At 44.6% G+C, this 18,772-nt stretch overlaps 1 protein-coding gene across 1 annotated transcript in view; it reads left to right on the top strand.

The window, feature by feature from the left end:
• Positions 1-18,772, top strand: part of LOC112222711 (protein bassoon-like) — a 137,826-nt gene that overhangs the window by 3,794 nt on the left and 115,260 nt on the right. Inside the window, exon 2 of the mRNA XM_042305280.1 lies at positions 7,772-8,153. Within this exon, the coding sequence (XP_042161214.1) occupies positions 7,772-8,153 (382 nt within the window). The remainder of the gene's footprint in view (positions 1-7,771; positions 8,154-18,772) is intronic.

Genomic DNA, 18,772 nt, shown 5'->3' with positions numbered 1-18,772 from the left:
CATTGCAAGTGTTTCTTGGCCCAAGCAAGTCTCTTCTTCTTATTGGCGTCCTTTAGTAGTGGTTTCTTTGCAGCAGTTTGATCATGAAGGCCTAATTCACGCAGTTTCCTCTGGATAGTTTATGTTGTGATGCATCTGTTACTTCAACTCTGTGAAGCATTTATTTGGGCTGCAATCTGAGGTGCAGTTAACTCTAATGAACTTGTCCTCTGCAGCAGGGGTAACTCTGGGTCTTTCTTTCCTGTGGCAGTCCTGATGAGAGCAAGTTTCATCATAACGCTTGATGGTTTTTGCGACTGCACTTGAAGAAAACACTTGGTCTTTTACCAAATAGGGCTATCTTCTGTATATAACCTCTACCTTGTCACAACACAACTGATTTTCTCAAACGCATTAAGAAGGAAATACATTCCACAAATGAACTTTTAACAAGGCATACCTGTTAATTGAAATGCATTCCAGGTGAATACCCCATGAAGCTGGTTGAGAGAATGCCGAGAGTGTGCAAAACTGTCATCAAGGCAAAGGGTGGCTACTTTGAAGAATCTCAAATATAAAATATATTTTGAATTGTTTAATACCTTTTTGGTTACTACATGATTCCATATGTGTTATTTCATAGCTTTTATGTCTTCATTATTATTCTACAACGTAGAAAAAAATAATAATAAAGGAAAACCCTTGAATGAGTAGGCATGTCCAAACTTTTGACTCGTACTGTGTATATATATAGATATGTTGGTATGAATGTGTGTGTGTGTGTGTGTGTGTGTGTGTGTGTGTGTGTGTGTGTGTGTGTGTGTATGTATGTGTGGACACCACTTCAAATGAGTGGATTCGGCTATTTCAGCCACACCCATTGCTGACAGGTTTATTAAATAGAGCACATTTCCAAACGTTGGCAGTAGAATGGCCTTACTGAAGAGCTCATTGACTTTCAATGTAGCACCGTTGTAGGATGCCACCTTTCCAGTTCTTAAAATTGTTGTTATTTTGAAGTGGAAATGTCTAGGAGCAACAACAGCTCAGCAGCGAAGTGGTAGCCCACACAAGTTCACAGAACGGGACCACCGAGTGCTGAAGCGCGTAGCACGTAAAAATCATCTGTCCGTTGCAACATTCACTACCAAACTGCCTCTGGAAGCAACCTCAGCACAAGAACTGTTCGTCAGGAGATTCACGAAATGGGTTTCAATGTCCGAGCATTGAAACCCGCCTTTGGAATCTGGAGCAGTGGAAACGCGTTCTCTGGAGTGATGCTTCACTATCTGGCAGTCCGACGGACAAATCTGGGTTGGACAGATGCCAGGAGAATGCTACCTGCCCCAATGCATAGTGCCAACTGTAAAGTTTGGTGGAGGAGGAATAATGGTTGGGGGTGTTTTTCATGGTTTGGGTTAGGCCCCTTAGTGCCAGTTAAGGGAAATCTTAACTCTTTCAGCTTTGTGGAAACAATTTGGGGAAGGCCCTTTCCTGTTTCAGCATGACAATGCCCCCGTGCACGAACCGAGGTCCATACAGAAAGGGTTTGTACAGATCGGTGTGGAAGAACTTGACTGGCCTGCACAGAGCTCTGACCTCAACCCCATCAAACACCTTTGGGATGAATTAAAACACCGACTGCGAGCCAGGCCTAATCACCCAACATCAGTGCCCAACCTCACTAATGCTCTTGTAGCTGAATGGAAGCAAGTCCCCGCAGCAATTTTCCAACATCTAGTGGAAAGCCTTCCCAGAAGAGTGGAGGCTGTTGTAGCAGCAACAGGGACCAACTCCATATTAATGCCCATGATTTTGAAGTGAGATGTTCGGTGAGCAGGTGTCCACATACTTTTAGTCGCAGTTGTGTGTAAATATATATAATTTATATATGTGATTTTGGGGGAAACAAACAGCTAACTTTCTACAATTCTACACATTTTGCTATGGGGCAAAGAGAAAAATGTGCAGTTGTATAGCTAACGCCATGCTATTCTACACGCTTTGCCATGAGGCTGAGCGAAAATCTTGCTGTTTGAAAGCTAATTTCCTGCATTTCTACACATATTGCCAGGGGGCAGAGAGAAACATTTTCAGTTGTATAGCTAATCTCATGCTATTCTACACATTTTGCGATGAGGCTGAGAAAATTCTGAATTTTAAAGCAAATTTCCTGGTGTTCTACACATCTTGCCATGAGGCTACAAGAAATACTCCTGTAATTTTTTTGTTAGTTTTTTTGCCATGGCTTATGACATCTGGGGGTGGGGGGGACCTCCAGGGTATCCTATGGGTCCCTTTCTTTCAGTGAAGTACACCCTCTGGATCACAGGAGGCTAGTCCAGGCGGTATGTATGCCTATTTTTGCATGTGCAGTCGGTGAATTCTGTGAACGTCAATTCAGATTCCTCCTCGCATATCGGTGAATTTCTGTCTCTCTGGGTGGTGCCACATGTACATCACAAATCACCCAGCCTGTGACAACCACAGATGGGTTCGACGGTTGGTGCTGTTCGCTCTGCATTTTCCGTGGCTATGTTTTATGGTGATATCTCAGCCAATAGCCCATGGCAAATCAATCGGTGTGAGACTGCAACATATATGTGTGTAGCCGTCTCTCTGGAGAGAGAGAAAGGAGAGAGGTAGGGAGAGAGGGCGAGAGAGAGGGCGAGAGAGATAGAAACCCATTACCATGTTTCATTAAAAAAAACAGTAGGTGGTTTTAAAGGCTCATTGCTATCTTCGTCTCACATTCCCGACAAACTGCCTAACAGAGGTGAGACCTAAATCCATGTCCCATATAGCCCCCTATTCCCTATATAGTGCACTACTTTTGACCTGGGCCCATAGAGAATAGAGGGAATAGGGTGCCATTTGGGATGCAAACCGTGTGTGTGTGTGTGTGTGGTGACTGAGCCACTGAACTTGATTGGCAACGTTTTCACACCTAGGTCTTCATCAGACGTGATGAGGGTGGAAAATGCCAATGAAGCACATGGGAACATAGATTGCACTATGCAGAGTGTATTTTTAATTTAGCTGAACATCTGGTAATGTTAAGCAGTAGTCGTAGAAATGGCCTAGAAAAAAACAGAGGTCTACGATGAACCCAAGCACTCCAAGCTGTAGCTGCCAGACAACCACATGTCTCTAGGCTTACTCAGATACCCCTCCACAAGGCCCATGGGAGTAGCTGTTGCTAATCAGCATTTGTATCCGTTGCATCTCCCAAATGGTGCCCTAATTCCCTATGTAGTGCACTACTTTTGACCAGGGTCCCACAGGGAATAGGGTTCCATTTGGGACTTATACGTTGCCTAATGGATCAGACACCCGGTCACGTGATTGTCCTTTCAATCATGGCTGCTTGGTTGGCTCGTCATTGATCTGCAGTATGCAATCAGACAGATTTGACGATGACCGTTGAGGATTATTTGCATCCCAAATGGTGCACTACTTTTGACCAGGGCCCATCTAATTATTCTGAGTTGGTTTGTGTTAAAGACCTGTGTCTGAAATGGCACCCCATTTCTAATATGGTGCACTGCACTGCTATGGACCCATGTCAAAAGCAGGCCACTATATAGTCTAGGGTCCCATTTCCGATTTCCACAGGAATATCCCTGCCTTTTGTGCTTCCACAGAGACTCAAGGGTAAGCTTGGAATGTGCAGACAGGCACAGAATATGTCCCAAATGGCACCCTGTGCCCTATATAGTGCACTACTTTTGACCAGAGCCCTATGGTCCTTGGTCAAAAGTAGTGTACCCCATCATAATCCTGTAGTCATTCTGCGTTATTTTTCATTGCACTGTCACCTAGGTGATAGAAAAGCTTGGGGAAATGGCTCCCTCCCTGCAATCTTGGCCACATCGTTGCCTTGAATCAAGATCTATATTACTTGCAGATATTGACATGTTTTGGAATAATGGCATATTCAAAATATTATAATCAAATAATGGCATATTTTCACAATGGTTCCCAAACCTCAGACGTGGCCAAGACCAGGCGATTCATTCATCATGATGCATCCCAAATGGCCCCCTATTCCCTATTTTTGTGCACTACTATTGACCAGGGCCCAATGGTCCCCTTTTCCCTATATAATGCACTACTTTTGACGAGAGCTCAATGGTCCCATAAAGGGAACAGGGGGCCATTTGTGATAAACACACAAGCTCTTCCCTACTGTGATTTATCCTTTGTGATGTTTCACCTTGTCTCTGAATGATCCATGGTGTTGTTCCCACAGTAAAAAGAGCATCAGTGGTTGACTTGATCAAGCTGATAGTGATGATAGGTGGTTGTTGTATCATAAATGCTTATGTATGTACTCCCAGTTTACTGCCATGGAATCTCACAAACATACAGTACACGGATATTTGGATCTGAGATCCTTCACAATGCTGAACATGTTGTGCACACATATTACGTTCACATGGAGACCTTCACTCTTACGTTCCTACTTATCCCTCTTCCTCGTGCCCGCACACACGCGCATGCACGCACACACGCACGCACACGCATGCACGCACACGCACACAACATTTGAGTAGGAATGTCATGCAGTGTCTGAGTGTCTTTGTTAAAGAAATGCACATATACACACAAACACACACACACAGACACAGAGAGAGAGAGAGAGAGAGAGACAATCTAATTCTCACTCTCAGCTGGCTAGCCATTTCCCTTCCAGTAGAAGACAGAGGGGATGATGTAAATCTATGTACAAACTAAGAAACTCTCTGGGGTGTGAGATTTTCTCCAGACTATTACCTCTATCAGGAGAAAGATGGGAGGGAGTCAGAGAAACCCGGTCTGCTTCTCCAACGGCACACTATTCCCTATATAGTGCACTACTTTCAGGACCTATGAGTCAAAAGGAGTGCACTATAAAGGGGAATAGGGTTACATTTGAGAGACACCCCAGCACCATCTCCTGCTGCTGAAATATTGAGTTCCCTGCCACTGACCATGTTCATGAAGGAAATGGTAATTGCCTGTCCATTTATTTCAATATATATTGCGTATAGATTGGAATAATTCACTGCTAAAAGGTCCCACATGAAGCGCCATTAGTGAGCACAGCCCTGTGTTGGTTCTGAGGAGGTCAGGCCGTCTGTCTCTTCACGGAGGAGCTCTGTGTGCTGAGTACAGCAGCTGTGGTTGTACCTTCGACAGTGTCTGAATATCTGTCCGTGCCTGGAATTGTGTCTTGGCCTAATTTGACATGTGGCTCAGTTGGTAGAGCGTGGCGCCTGGATTGTGGGTTCGATTCCCGCTGGGGCCACCCATACAAAAAAAAACGTATGCACGCATGATTGTAAAGTGCTTTGAATAAAGGTTTCTGCTAAATGGCCTATATGATTCTAGTATCTATCTGCGTTGAAAATGTGCAGTGAGGGGAGAGGCCTCCGTACTGAGAGGATACACTGCATGCTGTGGATTCATTTGTAACGGCTGAGAACATAGATATCTGTCTGTACTCAGAATGTTGTGTTCTATAGTAGCCTTCACTGAAGGTAATTGCTGTACACACTATACATCGGTAGGCCTACTGCAGATGCGTTGTTGAGCTGTGTAGGTAAGAAAACGCTGTTCACTTGCTCGTCTCTGACATTGGTATTTAGCACGGTGGTTCGGAGCCTAGCTCTCTCGCTCTAACCGCACACCAACAAAAGGCTCTGCTTCCTACTCACTTCCACTGGCACCAGACTCAGAGCGACGCTTATCGGAGAGGAGAGTTGCACCAAGCGTTTATGCTTTTCACTCTGGGATAAAGCAAACCACCTGCCTTTCCTCTTATTGCTTAATAACAACAGATGCAAAATCCCAAAGGTGCTTTGCGTTCAACAGAGTGCTGTTCACTGGTGGATGAAAGCGTCTGAAGAGGTTGTTTTGAAGAGGTGGATGAGCGTATGGATGAGCATAGAGCGCTGCTATCCCACTCGTGGCTTCCTGCCGTTTGGTTTTAATGCCTGGTGTGTGTGTGTGTGTGTGTGTGTGTGTTTGGGATTGTTTGTCTATCGCCTGAGGTTTGGGCTTTGTTTGTTTAACGCCTGAGGCTTGGGCTTTGTCAGGACCACATGGGATTCCACTCTACAAACCTTCATTAGCAGAAACGATAGGTTTTGAACCCAAATGAAAACATTTTAGTTGCCACCAAACATTATATTTTTTAATACTGCTTCATTTGACCCCTTTCCAAACTAGTTGCAGTTGTTAGTAATAAAAGTTGTGAATGATGGAATGGAGAAATGCAATCGTTTTCCGCGAGTTGAACGGTGATAGCCAGTATTACTACGATGATGGGCACTTTGCCCAATGTAGAACAACATGCTTGGCGCTCTTCTAATAAGACATTATGCATCTCGTAGATGTATATTTGATGTAACCCGGGAGCCTAGCTCAGCTCCTTTTCATTCGGCTCCTTATTACGGATCCTATTGGCACACTGCCAGGAAGACTTTGTCGAGGAGACTTCTTGTCAAGCCTTTTCTAGTGCTAGTGTTTCTGTGAGCAGGTCTTAGGTGAACAGAACGGTTCCTAGAGAGAGAGTGAGAGCGGAAAAACGGGTGAGTTGAGCGCTGCTTCACAACATGCTGCTCTGCTCCACTCTGCTCAGCCCGTCTTCAGTGACTCACTGTCACAAACAGTTCTATTTTCATTCTCCTCTTCCCTCATTTCCATCTCCTTCTCCCGCCCTTGGAAGTGGTGTGCTGCCGAACAGAGTCTTGACTACTGAAGGAGGCTCCTGGACTTTGAAGAAGACGTGCGCATCAAAACAAAGGCCTGCGTAGCGTGGCTTGTTCTCTCAGGGAAGCAGAAAGCTAGGACTTCTGTTTGAATTGCTGTAGCCACTCCGTGGGCGGGTGTCTGCGGGGCAGAGAGGGCAGATTGGGAAAGAGAAAAAGAGACAAGAGGGGAAGTTGTTAGTGCTGCTAACGTCTGATTTAAACCACCTTCTCCTCTCGTATTTTCTTCTTAACGGCGTTAAGTCCACAGAGACAAGTCACCGGAAAGGCATTTTCCATACCCAAGACTCAATCTTATCTAAACCTCTCATAGGCTGCAGACACCAGCACATTTATTCCATATAGACTCAACACAAACCACTACTTGAATTACATGTATGCATGCTTGGTTCAGTACTCAGAGGACCCGCGGGGTTGGCGAGGTGTGTGTGTGTGATGGAGAGGGCGAGTGTTTTGTCCAGTTGCCTACTTCTTCCTTCCATCTCCAGAGCTACTATGCTGTAGGGGAAACTGAGGCTGTGCCTCAAATGGCACCCTATTTAGTGCACTATTTATGACCTGGGCTCTGGTCAAAAGTAGTGCACTATATAGGGAATAGGGAGCCATGTGAGACTCAGCCTGTCTTTTCCACTGCCAGGGGGTCAGAAGGCTGAAAACTGTGGGCGAGGAAGAGGAAGCAGTGAAGCAGAAAGGGAAAAAAACCATTCACCGCTCTTTGAAGGAGCCAAACGCTGTTCTCCTCTTATCTCACCAGGAGAAAACAGACCATTTCTCCAGCTCACACAGTCTTTCATTTTTCGTGCCCATATTGGTATTGGCCAAAGCAAATTGGCAACTTGCAAACCCTTTCATTCAGGATTCATGACCAAATAAATAGAAATGTTTAAATGTTGTTACTTGTGATATTCAAAATCATTGCTCCCTGTTTAACACTTTAAGAGGTTTCAGTTTAATTTTTGACCCCCAAAAGGCCTGTTTTTCTGAGGTGTAACCTAACATCCTCTAACGAGAGTCTAACGTGTGTCTGTCCTCCACAGCATCTCTGGAAGACTCCCCCAGACAGACCCTGGGTCCGGGCCCAAGGCGGGGGTCCAGACTGGGCCTGGGACGGGGGACCGCCTGGCCTCCCAGAGGGAGCAGCAGGGTCAGAGTCATGTTGCCCGCAAGAACCTCCAGGTGGACGTGGGTAGTAGCAGGACAGGACGGTCCCCATCGGTGTCCCCCGCCGTCACCCCCACCTCACCCTACTCCGTGCCCCAGATCGCCCCCATGCCCAGCAGCAAGCTGTGCCCCGTTTGTAAGACGGCCGACCTGACGGGCACCACGGAGGACAACCAGCCAAACTGCAGCACCTGCACCCAGTGCCGATCCACGGTGTGCAACCAGTGTGGCTTCAACCCCAACCCACACCTCACCGAGGTAGTTCCTGCTTCTGATCTGCCTTGTAGAACTGTTAGGGGGGGAATATATATATTTTTAAAGTTATAGACCTGTTTAACAATTCTACAAGATATTGTTTGTGTATCATCATGTTGGTCCGTGGTCCGGTTTAGAGAATGTGGTCTGGTTTAGAGAATGAGGTCCTGTTTAGAGAATGAGGTCCTGTTTAGAGAATGAGGTCCTGTTTAGAGAATGTGGTCTGGTTTAGAGAATGTGGTCCTGTTTAGAAAATGTGGTCCTGTTTAAAGAATGTGGTCTGGTTTAGAGAATGTGGACCGGTTTATAGAATGTGTTCCGGTTTAGGGAATGTGGTCCTGTTTAGAGAATGTGGTCCTATTTAGTGAATTCCGGTTTAGAGAATGTGGTCCTGTTTAGAGAATGTGGTCCGGTTTAGAGAATGTGGTCTGGTTTAGAAAATGTGGTCTGGTTTAGAGAATGTGGACCGGTTTATAGAATGTGTTCGGTTTAGGGAATGTGGTCCTGTTTAGAGAATGTGGTCTGGTTTAGAGAATGTGGTCCTGTTTAGAAAATGTGGTCTGGTTTAGAGAATGTGGACCGGTTTATAGAATGTGTTCGGTTTAGGGAATGTGGTCCTGTTTAGAGAATGTGGTCCTATTTAGTGAATTCGGTTTAGAGAATGTGGTCCTGTTTAGAGAATGTGGTCCGGTTTAGAGAATGTGGTCTGGTTTAGAAAATGTGGTCTGGTTTAGAGAATGTGGACCGGTTTATAGAATGTGTTCCGGTTTAGGGAATGTGGTCCTGTTTAGAGAATGTGGTCCTATTTAGTGAATTCCGGTTTAGAGAATGTGGTCCTGTTTAGAGAATGTGGTCCGGTTTAGAGAATGTGGTTCGGTTTGGAGAATGTGGTCCGGTTTAGAGAATGTGGTCCTGTTTAGAGAATGTGGTAGAGAATGTGGTTCGGTTTAGAGAATGTGGTCCTGTATAGAATGTGGTCCGGTTTTGGAGAATGTGGTCCGGTTTGGAGAATGTGGTCCTGTTTAGAGAAATCCCTTTTAGGGAATGTGGTCCGGTTTAGGGAATGTGGTCTGGTTTATAGAATGTGGTCCGGTTTGGAGAATGTGGTCCGGTTTATAGAATGTGGTCCGGGTTTGGAGAATGTGGTCCTGTTTAGAGAATTCCGGTTTATAGAATGTGGTCTGGTTTATAGAATGTGGTCTGGTTTAGAGAATGTGGTCTGGTTTAGAGATTGGGACAAGGGTTGTAGAATGTGGTTAGAGACGGTGGTCCAGGTTATAACAGTCATTTGGTCAGGTTGGTTGGTTTCATAGAGTCCGTGAGTCAGGAAGTCAGTGTCTGCATCCAAAATGCCACCCTATTTCCTAACTAGTGCACTACTTTTGACTAGAGCCCTATGGGCAATTCAGTGAGTCAGTGTTCCAGAGAGAAGATAATGCAGGTGGGGTGATGGTGATGAATTCTCCAGTGGCGCGGACCAAGGCCTGTTGGGAGGGCCAGGTAAGGGCCAAGGTAAATAACCCACAGTAAGGTAATTAATCCTGGGACTGAGACTGGCCATCCACTGGGCTCTGACCCAGGACCAGCTCCAACCACACTACTCACTGGCCCTCTGGAGATGCAGCAATGTGTCTGTGACTGAATGGGAGAGAGAGAGAGAGAGAGAGAGAGAGTGTGTGTGTGATGAGACAGAGAGTGTGTACTGTACTGTATATGAGATGAACATATATTGGAGTGAGTGTGTGCAAATAAGAGTGGACAAGAGATAGAGATGAGATGCCCCAGGCTTGAAATGGGAAAGATAGGAGAGAATGGGAGGATACATGAGGAGGGGAGGAGAGAATAAGACAGAGGAGAGAATGGGAGGAGAGGAGTAGAGATGGGGTTCAGAGAGGGGAAGAAAGAGTGAAATCGAACAGAATTAGATGGAGAGAGAGAGAGCAATAGATAAAGACAGAGGATGAGAGAGAGAGAGAGAGAGAGAGCAATAGATAAAGACAGAGAGGATAAGAGAGAGAAAGAGAAATAGATAGACAGAGAGGGTAAGAGAGAGCACGAGCGAGAGCGAAATAGATAAAGACACAGAGGGTAAGAGAGACAGAGAAACTGAGGGAGCAGTGTGTCCGTGGGTGTTGGTATTTTTTCAGCTGAGCCCTGGGTGAGCTTGTCACAGGCTGTCAGGGAGACAGAGAGAGAGAGAGAGAGGCAGAGTGTTCCGCTTGATCTAGCCCGTGAGAAAGCACAGGACCATGAGATTTAACCTCGAACCCAGTTACCGTGGACTAAGTTGGTCTGCGTGGCTGCCTGCCTACTGCACAGCACAGATCTACTTACGGTGCAATGACATTACATTGTCTGTATCGCTCTATATTGAGGTTGATGGGGAGGAAGAGGAGGAGGAAGAATAGGAGGGCTCTGGTCAAAAGTAGTGCACTACATAAGGAATGGGGTGCCATTAGGGACACTGTCCTAGTGTTCAGCACACAGCAGCCCTGACCTCCCCTCACAGTTGATTTATGATAGGCCAATGTGCCATCCTCATCCTGGTGGAATGGAACTCATTGGACAATTCCCAAGTGGCACCCGATTCCCTATATATTTTGGTTAAAAGTATTGCACAGGGCCTCCTGGGTGGCGCAGTGGTTAAGGGTGCTGTACTGCAGCGCCAGCTGTGCCACTAGAGACTTTGGGTTCGCGCCCAGGCTCTGTCGTAACCGGCCGCGACCGCGAGGTCCGTGGGGCGACGCACAATTGGCCTAGCGTCGTCCGGGTTAGGGAGGGTTTGGCCAGTAGGGAAATCCTTGTCTCATCGCGCACCAGCGACTCCTGTGGCGGGCTGGGTGCAGTGCGCGCTAACCAAGGTTGCCAGGTGCATGGTGTTTCCTCCGACACATTGGTGCGGCTGGCTTCCGGGTTGGATGGCGCTGTGTTAAGAAGCAGTGCGGCTTGGTTGGGTTGTGTATCGGAGGACGCATGACTTTCAACCTTCGTCTCTCCCGAGCCCGTACGGGAGTTGTAGCAATGAGACAAGATAGTAGCTACTAAACAATTGGATACCATGGAATTGGGGGGAAAAAGGGGGAAAATTCCAAAAAAAAAAAAAGAATTAAAAAAAAGTAGTGCACTAAATAGGGAATAGGCTGCCATTTGAGACCAGACATTTTTGGTGTTGTGAGGCTGAAGACGAGGCCGCATAAAAACAACATCATGCAATTTAGAGTGGCATTAACAGGGTCTAACATATGGCCGTGATATGCCATCAACCAATTGCAGGATTGTCAATCATGCATGCTCATCTCGTCATCTGAAAAGGGAAGATGGATGTTGTGTGCGCGCGCACATGTGCATGTAAATTGGGGTCCGAAATTATTGACACCTTTGATAAAGATGAGCAAAAATGACTTTAAAAAAAGAAGTAATTCGAATTCTATACTGTATGCTCAAAAATACCTCTATTTTCATGTCATGCAACAAACTCCTAGAGTTTGCTTACCAGCATTGGCAGTTGGATTGGAACCGGTGTTTTGGTCAGATGACCTGAAAATAGAGCTCTGTGGCCTTGCACACCAGTGGTGGGTTTGGCATCGAAATGAGAACGCATGAGCCTGAAAATAACCCCATACCTACTGTAAAATATGGTGGCGGATTGTTGATGATATGGGGCAATTTTGCCTCCACTGGTCCTGGGGCCCTTGTTGAGGTCAACGGCATCATGAACTTTATCCAATACCAGGACAAACTTTGTGGATCTTTCAGGAAGACAATAACCCCAATTACACATCAACATCCACAAAGAAATGGTTATATTTGCCACAAAATCTGCATTTTGCAACGGCCATCTCAGTCTCTGAACTTGAAACCCATTGAAAGCCTGTGGCTTGAATTGAATTGAACAATCTTAAGAGCTGCCATTTTATTGTGAGGAACTGCAGTGTCAGACGTTTTTTCCTGTGTTGTCCTTTAGTTGTGTGAATGATCCTCACTAATGGTGTACCTAGACGGATGTTTACATACATGCAGACGTTCTCCAACTCATAAAACATTTTTGAAAAAGGCCCAGTGCTGTTATCCTCGCAAGGTGAGATATCGAAAGGCATTGAAAACACAAAAATAATATCAAATAATATTGACCCGTATCTTTTTTAGGAAAGAAATATTACTTGTTAAACAAAATCTCTTTCTCTGAGCTATTTTTGAGCATACAATATAGCGCCGTATTTGAATGATTTATTTTTATACAGTATTCTTTGCTCATCTCTATCAAGGATGTCAATTTGGGCTCCCGAGTGGCCCAGAGGTCAAATGCACCCTGGTTCGAATCCAGGCTGTATCACATCCGGCCGTGATTGAGAGTCCCATAGGGTGGCGAACAATTGTCCCAGCGTCGCCGGGGTAGGGCCGTCATTGTAAATAAGAATTTGCTCTTAACTGACTTGCCTAGTTAAATATAGGTTACATTTATAGGTTACATTTTAAGCAGCACAAGATATTCCGGACCCCATTTTATATTTGTACGTATGTGTGGTGTATACATGCGTGTATTTGTTGGGACGCGTGTGTACCAGTGTGGGTATGTGTGTTTCTGTCGTATGCGTTGCATTAGATAGAACAAGAGCTGCTATGACAGAGATAAGACTGCATCAGACTACACTGAATTCTTTGTTTTAAGTGAATGTGACGATAACATGCTGGTCTTATGCGGGGGGGGTCAGGTGTCCCAATAACAACATCCTCTGCTGTCTACAGGCTGATCATTTCATCAGGGAGAGGAGAGGAGAGGAGAGGAGAGGAGAGGAGAGGAGAGGAGAGGAGAGGAGAGGGGAGGAGAGGCAGAGGGGAGGGGAGGGGAGGGGAGGGGAGGGGAGGGAGAGGAGAGGAGAGGGGAGGGGAGGGAGGGGAGAGGCAGAGGAGAGGGGAGGGGAGGGGAGGGGAGGGGAGAGGCAGAGGAGAGGAGGGAGGGAGAGGAGAGGAGAGGAGAGGAGAGGAGAGGAGAGGAGAGGAGAGGAGAGGAGAGGAGAGGAGAGGAGAGGAGAGGAGAGGAGAGGAGAGGAGAGGAGAGGGATCCCTATTTTGAAGACCTGTATCGCATGCTATCTTTGCCATGGCATCAATAACCATTGGTTTGGGGATATTAAAGCCATTTCAATTGAACTGAATTGAAGAGTGGAAGATAATAGCCTGGAGAGAAAAAGAAGAAGAAAAGCAGCAAAGAAAGAGGGAGAGAGCAGATAGAAAGGCGGAAATGAAATTAGAGCATAAGGCGATAAAAATCAGACGTGGTTAAACCATAATGTGAAGCCATGAAGGATCGGCTGATTTCAGAGAATTCGCACGAGGAGCGAACATGATGGAATCAAGATTTAATTACAAAGTCATTCATGATTTAGTCAAACAATGAAAACCAACTGGAGAGCGAGCTTGTCGGCTTTTGGCTGAAAGATTAGTTTGAAAAACTGCCTGGTCTGAAAACAGGGCTAGCTGCAGCACAGAGAATAGGGCTTGCATCCTAAATGGTACTCTATTTCCTTCATAGTGCACTACATTTGACCAGGGTCCGTATGGGAATAGGTTACCATTTTGGACACATCCTAAACCCTCCTATCCCGAGGCTCAGGGATTTCTGCTACTATCTCTCCATGGAAGCCACATGTCCTAATTCCATTAAACACCAACTGTATTAAACACCATACTTATACGTTATAATAACTCATTATCGTGTGTATCCACACGTTTAGTTGCATCTTGGAATTTGACAGTAAATACAAGATATCAAGACGTTCATACTGTAGGGCATGTGTATCTAATATGCAATGAAAATATATTTTTTAATCAAACCTATCAACTAGGGTAGCAAAATCTTTCTAAAAATGTCATTTTTCCTCCAGAAATCACGGTTGGAAGATTATCAGAATCAGAAGGGAATAAGCAGGAAATGTGGAATCTTCTAACCAGGATTTCTGGAAAACTTTGGCGAGTTACCGGTTGCAACCCTATTACCAATAATTAGCCACAGCAGAGTTGAGGTGTTGTGAGGTAGTGTGCTCCTGGCCTAAACTGGTCAAGAAGAATGTCAGCTAAAAACGTACAGAAATCTCTGGAACATCTCTGTTGACGAGTCTACAATATGTAAAACACTAAACAAGAATGGTGTTCATGGGAGGACACCACGGAAGTAGCCACTGCTGTTAAAAAAACAACAACATTGCTGCACGTCTGAAATTCTCAAAAGAGCACCAGAATGTTCCACAGCGCTACTGGCAAAATATTCTGTGGACAGATGAAACTACAGTTGAGTTGTTTGGAAGGAACAGACAACACTATGTGTGGAGAAAAACAGGCACTGCACAGCACAGCAACATCAACCTCAACCCAACTGTAAAGTATGGTGGAAGGAGCATCATGGTTTGGGGCTGCTTTGCTGCCTCAGGGCCTGGACAGCTTGCTATCATCGACAGATTTCCCAAGTTTATCAAGACATAATGTAAGGCTATCTGTCCGCCAATTGAAGCTCAACCGGACATCACCCAGAAGTTGGTTGATCCAACAAGACAATGACGCAAAACACAGAAGTAATTCAACAACAGAATGGCTTCAACAGAAGGAAATACACCTTCTGGAGTGGCCCAGTCAGAGTCCTGACTTCAACCCGAATGAGGTGCTGTGGCATGACCTCAAGAGAGCAGTTCACACCAGACATCCCAAGAATATTGCTGAACTGAAACATTTTTGTAAAGAGGAATGTTCCAAAATTCCTACTGACCGTTATGCAGTTCTGATCCGCAACTACAGCAAACATTTGGTTGAAGTTATTGCTGCCAAAGGAGGGTCAACCAGTCATTAAATCCAAGGGTTAAAATACTTTTCCCACCCTGCACTGTGAATGTTTACACGGTGTGTTCAATAAAGACACATTTGTTTGTGTGTTATTAGTTTAAGCAGACAGTGTTTGTCTGTTGTTATGAATTAGATGAAGATCAGTTAATGTGTTATGACCAATTTATGCATAAATCCAGGTATTTCCAAAAGGTTCACACACCTTTTCTTGCCACTGTATATAAGCACCACTTTTGACCAGAGCCCTATGGCTGTCATGTGGAACAGCCGATTTCTTCTGTCTTTCCAGTCATTGTAGATAGGATCGTGGCCTTTCAACGGGGGCTGAAGTGAAGTGTATTTGTACAGGAGGCTGGGGGTTGAGTTAGTTAGGCAAATACTGTAGCAGGAGGCTGTGGGTTGACTTAGTTAGGCAAATACTGTAGCAGGAGGCTGTGGGTTGAGTTAGTTAGGCAAATACTGTAGCAGGAGCCTGTGGGTTGAGTTAGATAGGCAAATACTGTAGCAGGAGCCTGTGGGTTGAGTTAGTTAAGCAAATACTGTAGCAGGAGCCTGTGGGTTGAGTTAGTTCGTTATATACTGTAGAAGGAGCCTGTGGGTTGAGTTAATTCGTTAAATACTGTAGCAGTGACAGATAAAACAAGGGTTTATAACAGGCTGCCAGCCACGGGACAGAATGACAGCTGCCGCCTAGGGTAGGGGGCTGTTCTGTGTGTGTGTGGGTGTGTGTGTGTGTTCACGTGTACTTGGATGCATGCATGCATGCATGCGTGTGTGTGCGCGCGCGTGTGTGTGTGTCTGTGTGTGTGTGTGTGTTTTGTTTTTAAATGCATGTCACCTCTGCAGAATGTTCCATAATTAACCTTGGTAGCTAGAGAGTTACAAACTGTACCTCACTAGACCACAGCGTTCTAAGAATCTCCCTGTCTGTTTCCCAAATAGTACCCTATTGCCCATATAGTGCACTTCTTTTGACTAGGGCCCAGACACACTTAGGACAAACGGTGCTATTAATAATCTAGTGGGGTCTATCGGCTGTCCCCATAAGAGAACCCTTTGAAGAACCCTTTTTGGTTCCCGGATAGATCCCTTTTTGGGGTCCATGTAGAGCACTTTCCACAGAGGGTTCTACATTGAACCCAAAAGTGTTCTCTCTGGAACCAAAAAGGGGTTCTACCTGGATCCAAAAAAGGTTATCCTAATGGGGACAGCCGAAGAACCCTTTTTTCCAAGAGTGTAATGGTGGCATATTGGCAGTTGTTAGGAATATGGTGCTATTTAAGACACACCTCAGACTTCACATTCCAACCACACATTTGACAAAATATTGCATACCTTACCTGAATAGAACATTCCATGTCTTCCCTTGAGCTAGCAGAACTGCATCATTTGGGCAGAAGTTCCATACCTCACTTCAGTAGAATGTGCCCATTCCTCACCAAGGCTGAAGGCTCCGTTTTATTTAGAGAGCAGAGAGCTTCACTCTTCAACGTCAACAGAGTGCTTCTCTGCCTTGAAGTCAAACCTCATTACTCAGCCCAATATTCTGTGTAACACATGGTTTCTCGAAGAAGAAAAAAAGGGTTTGCCCTCTTTCGGGGGCCGCTTGCGTTTACACCTGGCTCTGTAGAACGGACTTTACTGTAACTTAGGGCGTTAATAATCCTCTTATGGCTGCGATCCCCGTACAGGGATCAACATCAGGGGACATTTCAGAGTGACAGCTAAAAACACAACGTCGTAACATTAAACATTCTTGAAAATGCAAGTGTCTTACATCCTTCAAAAGATTTGGATCTTGGTAATCAAACTACGTTTTCCGATTTACAATAGCTATTACAGAGAACAAATCCCATGCTTTTGTTTGAGAAGAGCAATCAACAACAGAAACATTTTCCGCCATGACAATTTTTACACATTCACATCTGAAGGTAAAATTATGACTTACATTCTGATATCTTGCTCTTATTTCTCTTCCTGAGGGTCCCAGTGATCCAATGAAGTGCCGTTTTCTTTGATAAAATCAATTTTTATAGCCTAAATCTAAACATTTTGTAAACCGTTTGTGCTGTGAATTCCATCTCTATCAATTTTTTACGGAGCATTCGACGTGATTACACACCGTAAACAATCGTTTATCTAGTCATGGTTGGTTTCAGTGCATTCCTCTGGATGTTTGCAACACAGACAAACGTGATAGTTTTTTTTGCGGGGAGTATTGACCGAAGTGAACTGATTTGAAGACAACGAGCAATGACTTCCTTGCGCACCAGTAATTTTAACGAAGCTTCGTTGATTGTCTGTATTTCTGCCCAATGACCACTGATCTTCTTGAAATCTAGCTGGGTAGATAGCCAATGAGCTGAGGTAAACGGCAATATGTAATGGTTATGGGTTGGACCACCATTCCTTGTTTGTAATCGCACGCGTAACGAACTCCAGTATTTTGGAAAGTAGTATTTTCAACGATTTCATTGAAGACATCATGGCGAATAAATCAGGAAAAGCGAAGTCCAAGTTTAAGTATACAGATTTGCACCAGATTATAGAAGAGATTGAATGGGAAAGTGAGACAGATTTTTTTGTTTGAGGAATCTTTGAGTGTTATGATTCAAACAGGAGCTGAGGAGCTGTTTCTGCAAGGACAGGACGTACTTCTGGACGGGTAAGTGCTAATGCCGTTTATGAAATATAAATATATATAGTTATTTATTTTTGCAAAAAAAAAAATATATATATGCAATTAGCAATGAAATGTGTGGTTTGTTTGGGTGTGTGTGTTTTTTTGGTTTGTGTGTGTGTGTGTGTGTGTGTGTGTGTGTGTGTGTGTGTGTGTATGTATATATATATATATATATATATATATATATATATATATATATATATATATATATATATATATATATATATACATACATACAGTGGGGCAAAAAAGTATTTAGGCAGCCACCAATTGTGCAAGTTCTCCCACTTAAAAAGATGAGAGAGGCCATGTGATTTTCTGGATTTTCTTTTCTCATTTAGTCCGTCATAGTTGAAGTGTACCTATGATGAAAATTACAGGCCTCTCTCATCTTTTTAAGTGGAAGAACTTGCACAATTGGTGGCTGACTAAATACTTTTTAGCCCCACTGTATATTCCATGTCAGATATATATATATATATTTTATTCAAATGGAATGGAGTAGAACAGCAAACACACACATGGCCACTGCGCCTGCTACTTTTCTCCATTTCCATATGAAATAGCCGTTGGGTGCTGTTCGGGGGAGGGCAGGCCCACAACAATGGCCGGAGTTGAATGGAACAGCACTTCACCTTAGTGACTGTTCCCTCTGCTCTATACAATGCATATCTGTTTATTTTATGTGATGATAAAAGGCTCATACAATATAAATATTTTTTAAAATGTTTTCTTTCACAGTGATAGCGACTCCGACTGGGAGCCCCCGGTGCCAAGCTGCCCGCTCTACCTCTGCCCCCTCTACTCCTGCCTCCAGTGGTGTTCATATGCCACAGTTCATTACTGCAGGCATGACTGTGCCTCAGGGCCAAAAGGGCACAGCATGGAGGCGTCGTTGTGTTCTGTGTCGCATGAAGTCCCCCATCACCTGCACCACTTGTTCAGTTTACCTCTGCTTTACATCAGAAAGAGACTGCTATGGGACATGGCACAGGCAGCAAAAGTGTCTACAGTTTTTAAAAAATATTTATTTTAAAACATTTTTATATATATATTTTTTGTGTTAGAATTGCTTTTTGATATGTTGTAAATAGTTATTTGCACT

Source organism: Oncorhynchus tshawytscha, linkage group LG02 (assembly GCF_018296145.1).
Source record: "Oncorhynchus tshawytscha isolate Ot180627B linkage group LG02, Otsh_v2.0, whole genome shotgun sequence".
Taxonomy (NCBI): domain Eukaryota; kingdom Metazoa; phylum Chordata; class Actinopteri; order Salmoniformes; family Salmonidae; genus Oncorhynchus; species Oncorhynchus tshawytscha.
This window is presented reverse-complemented; position numbering and strand designations above follow the sequence as displayed.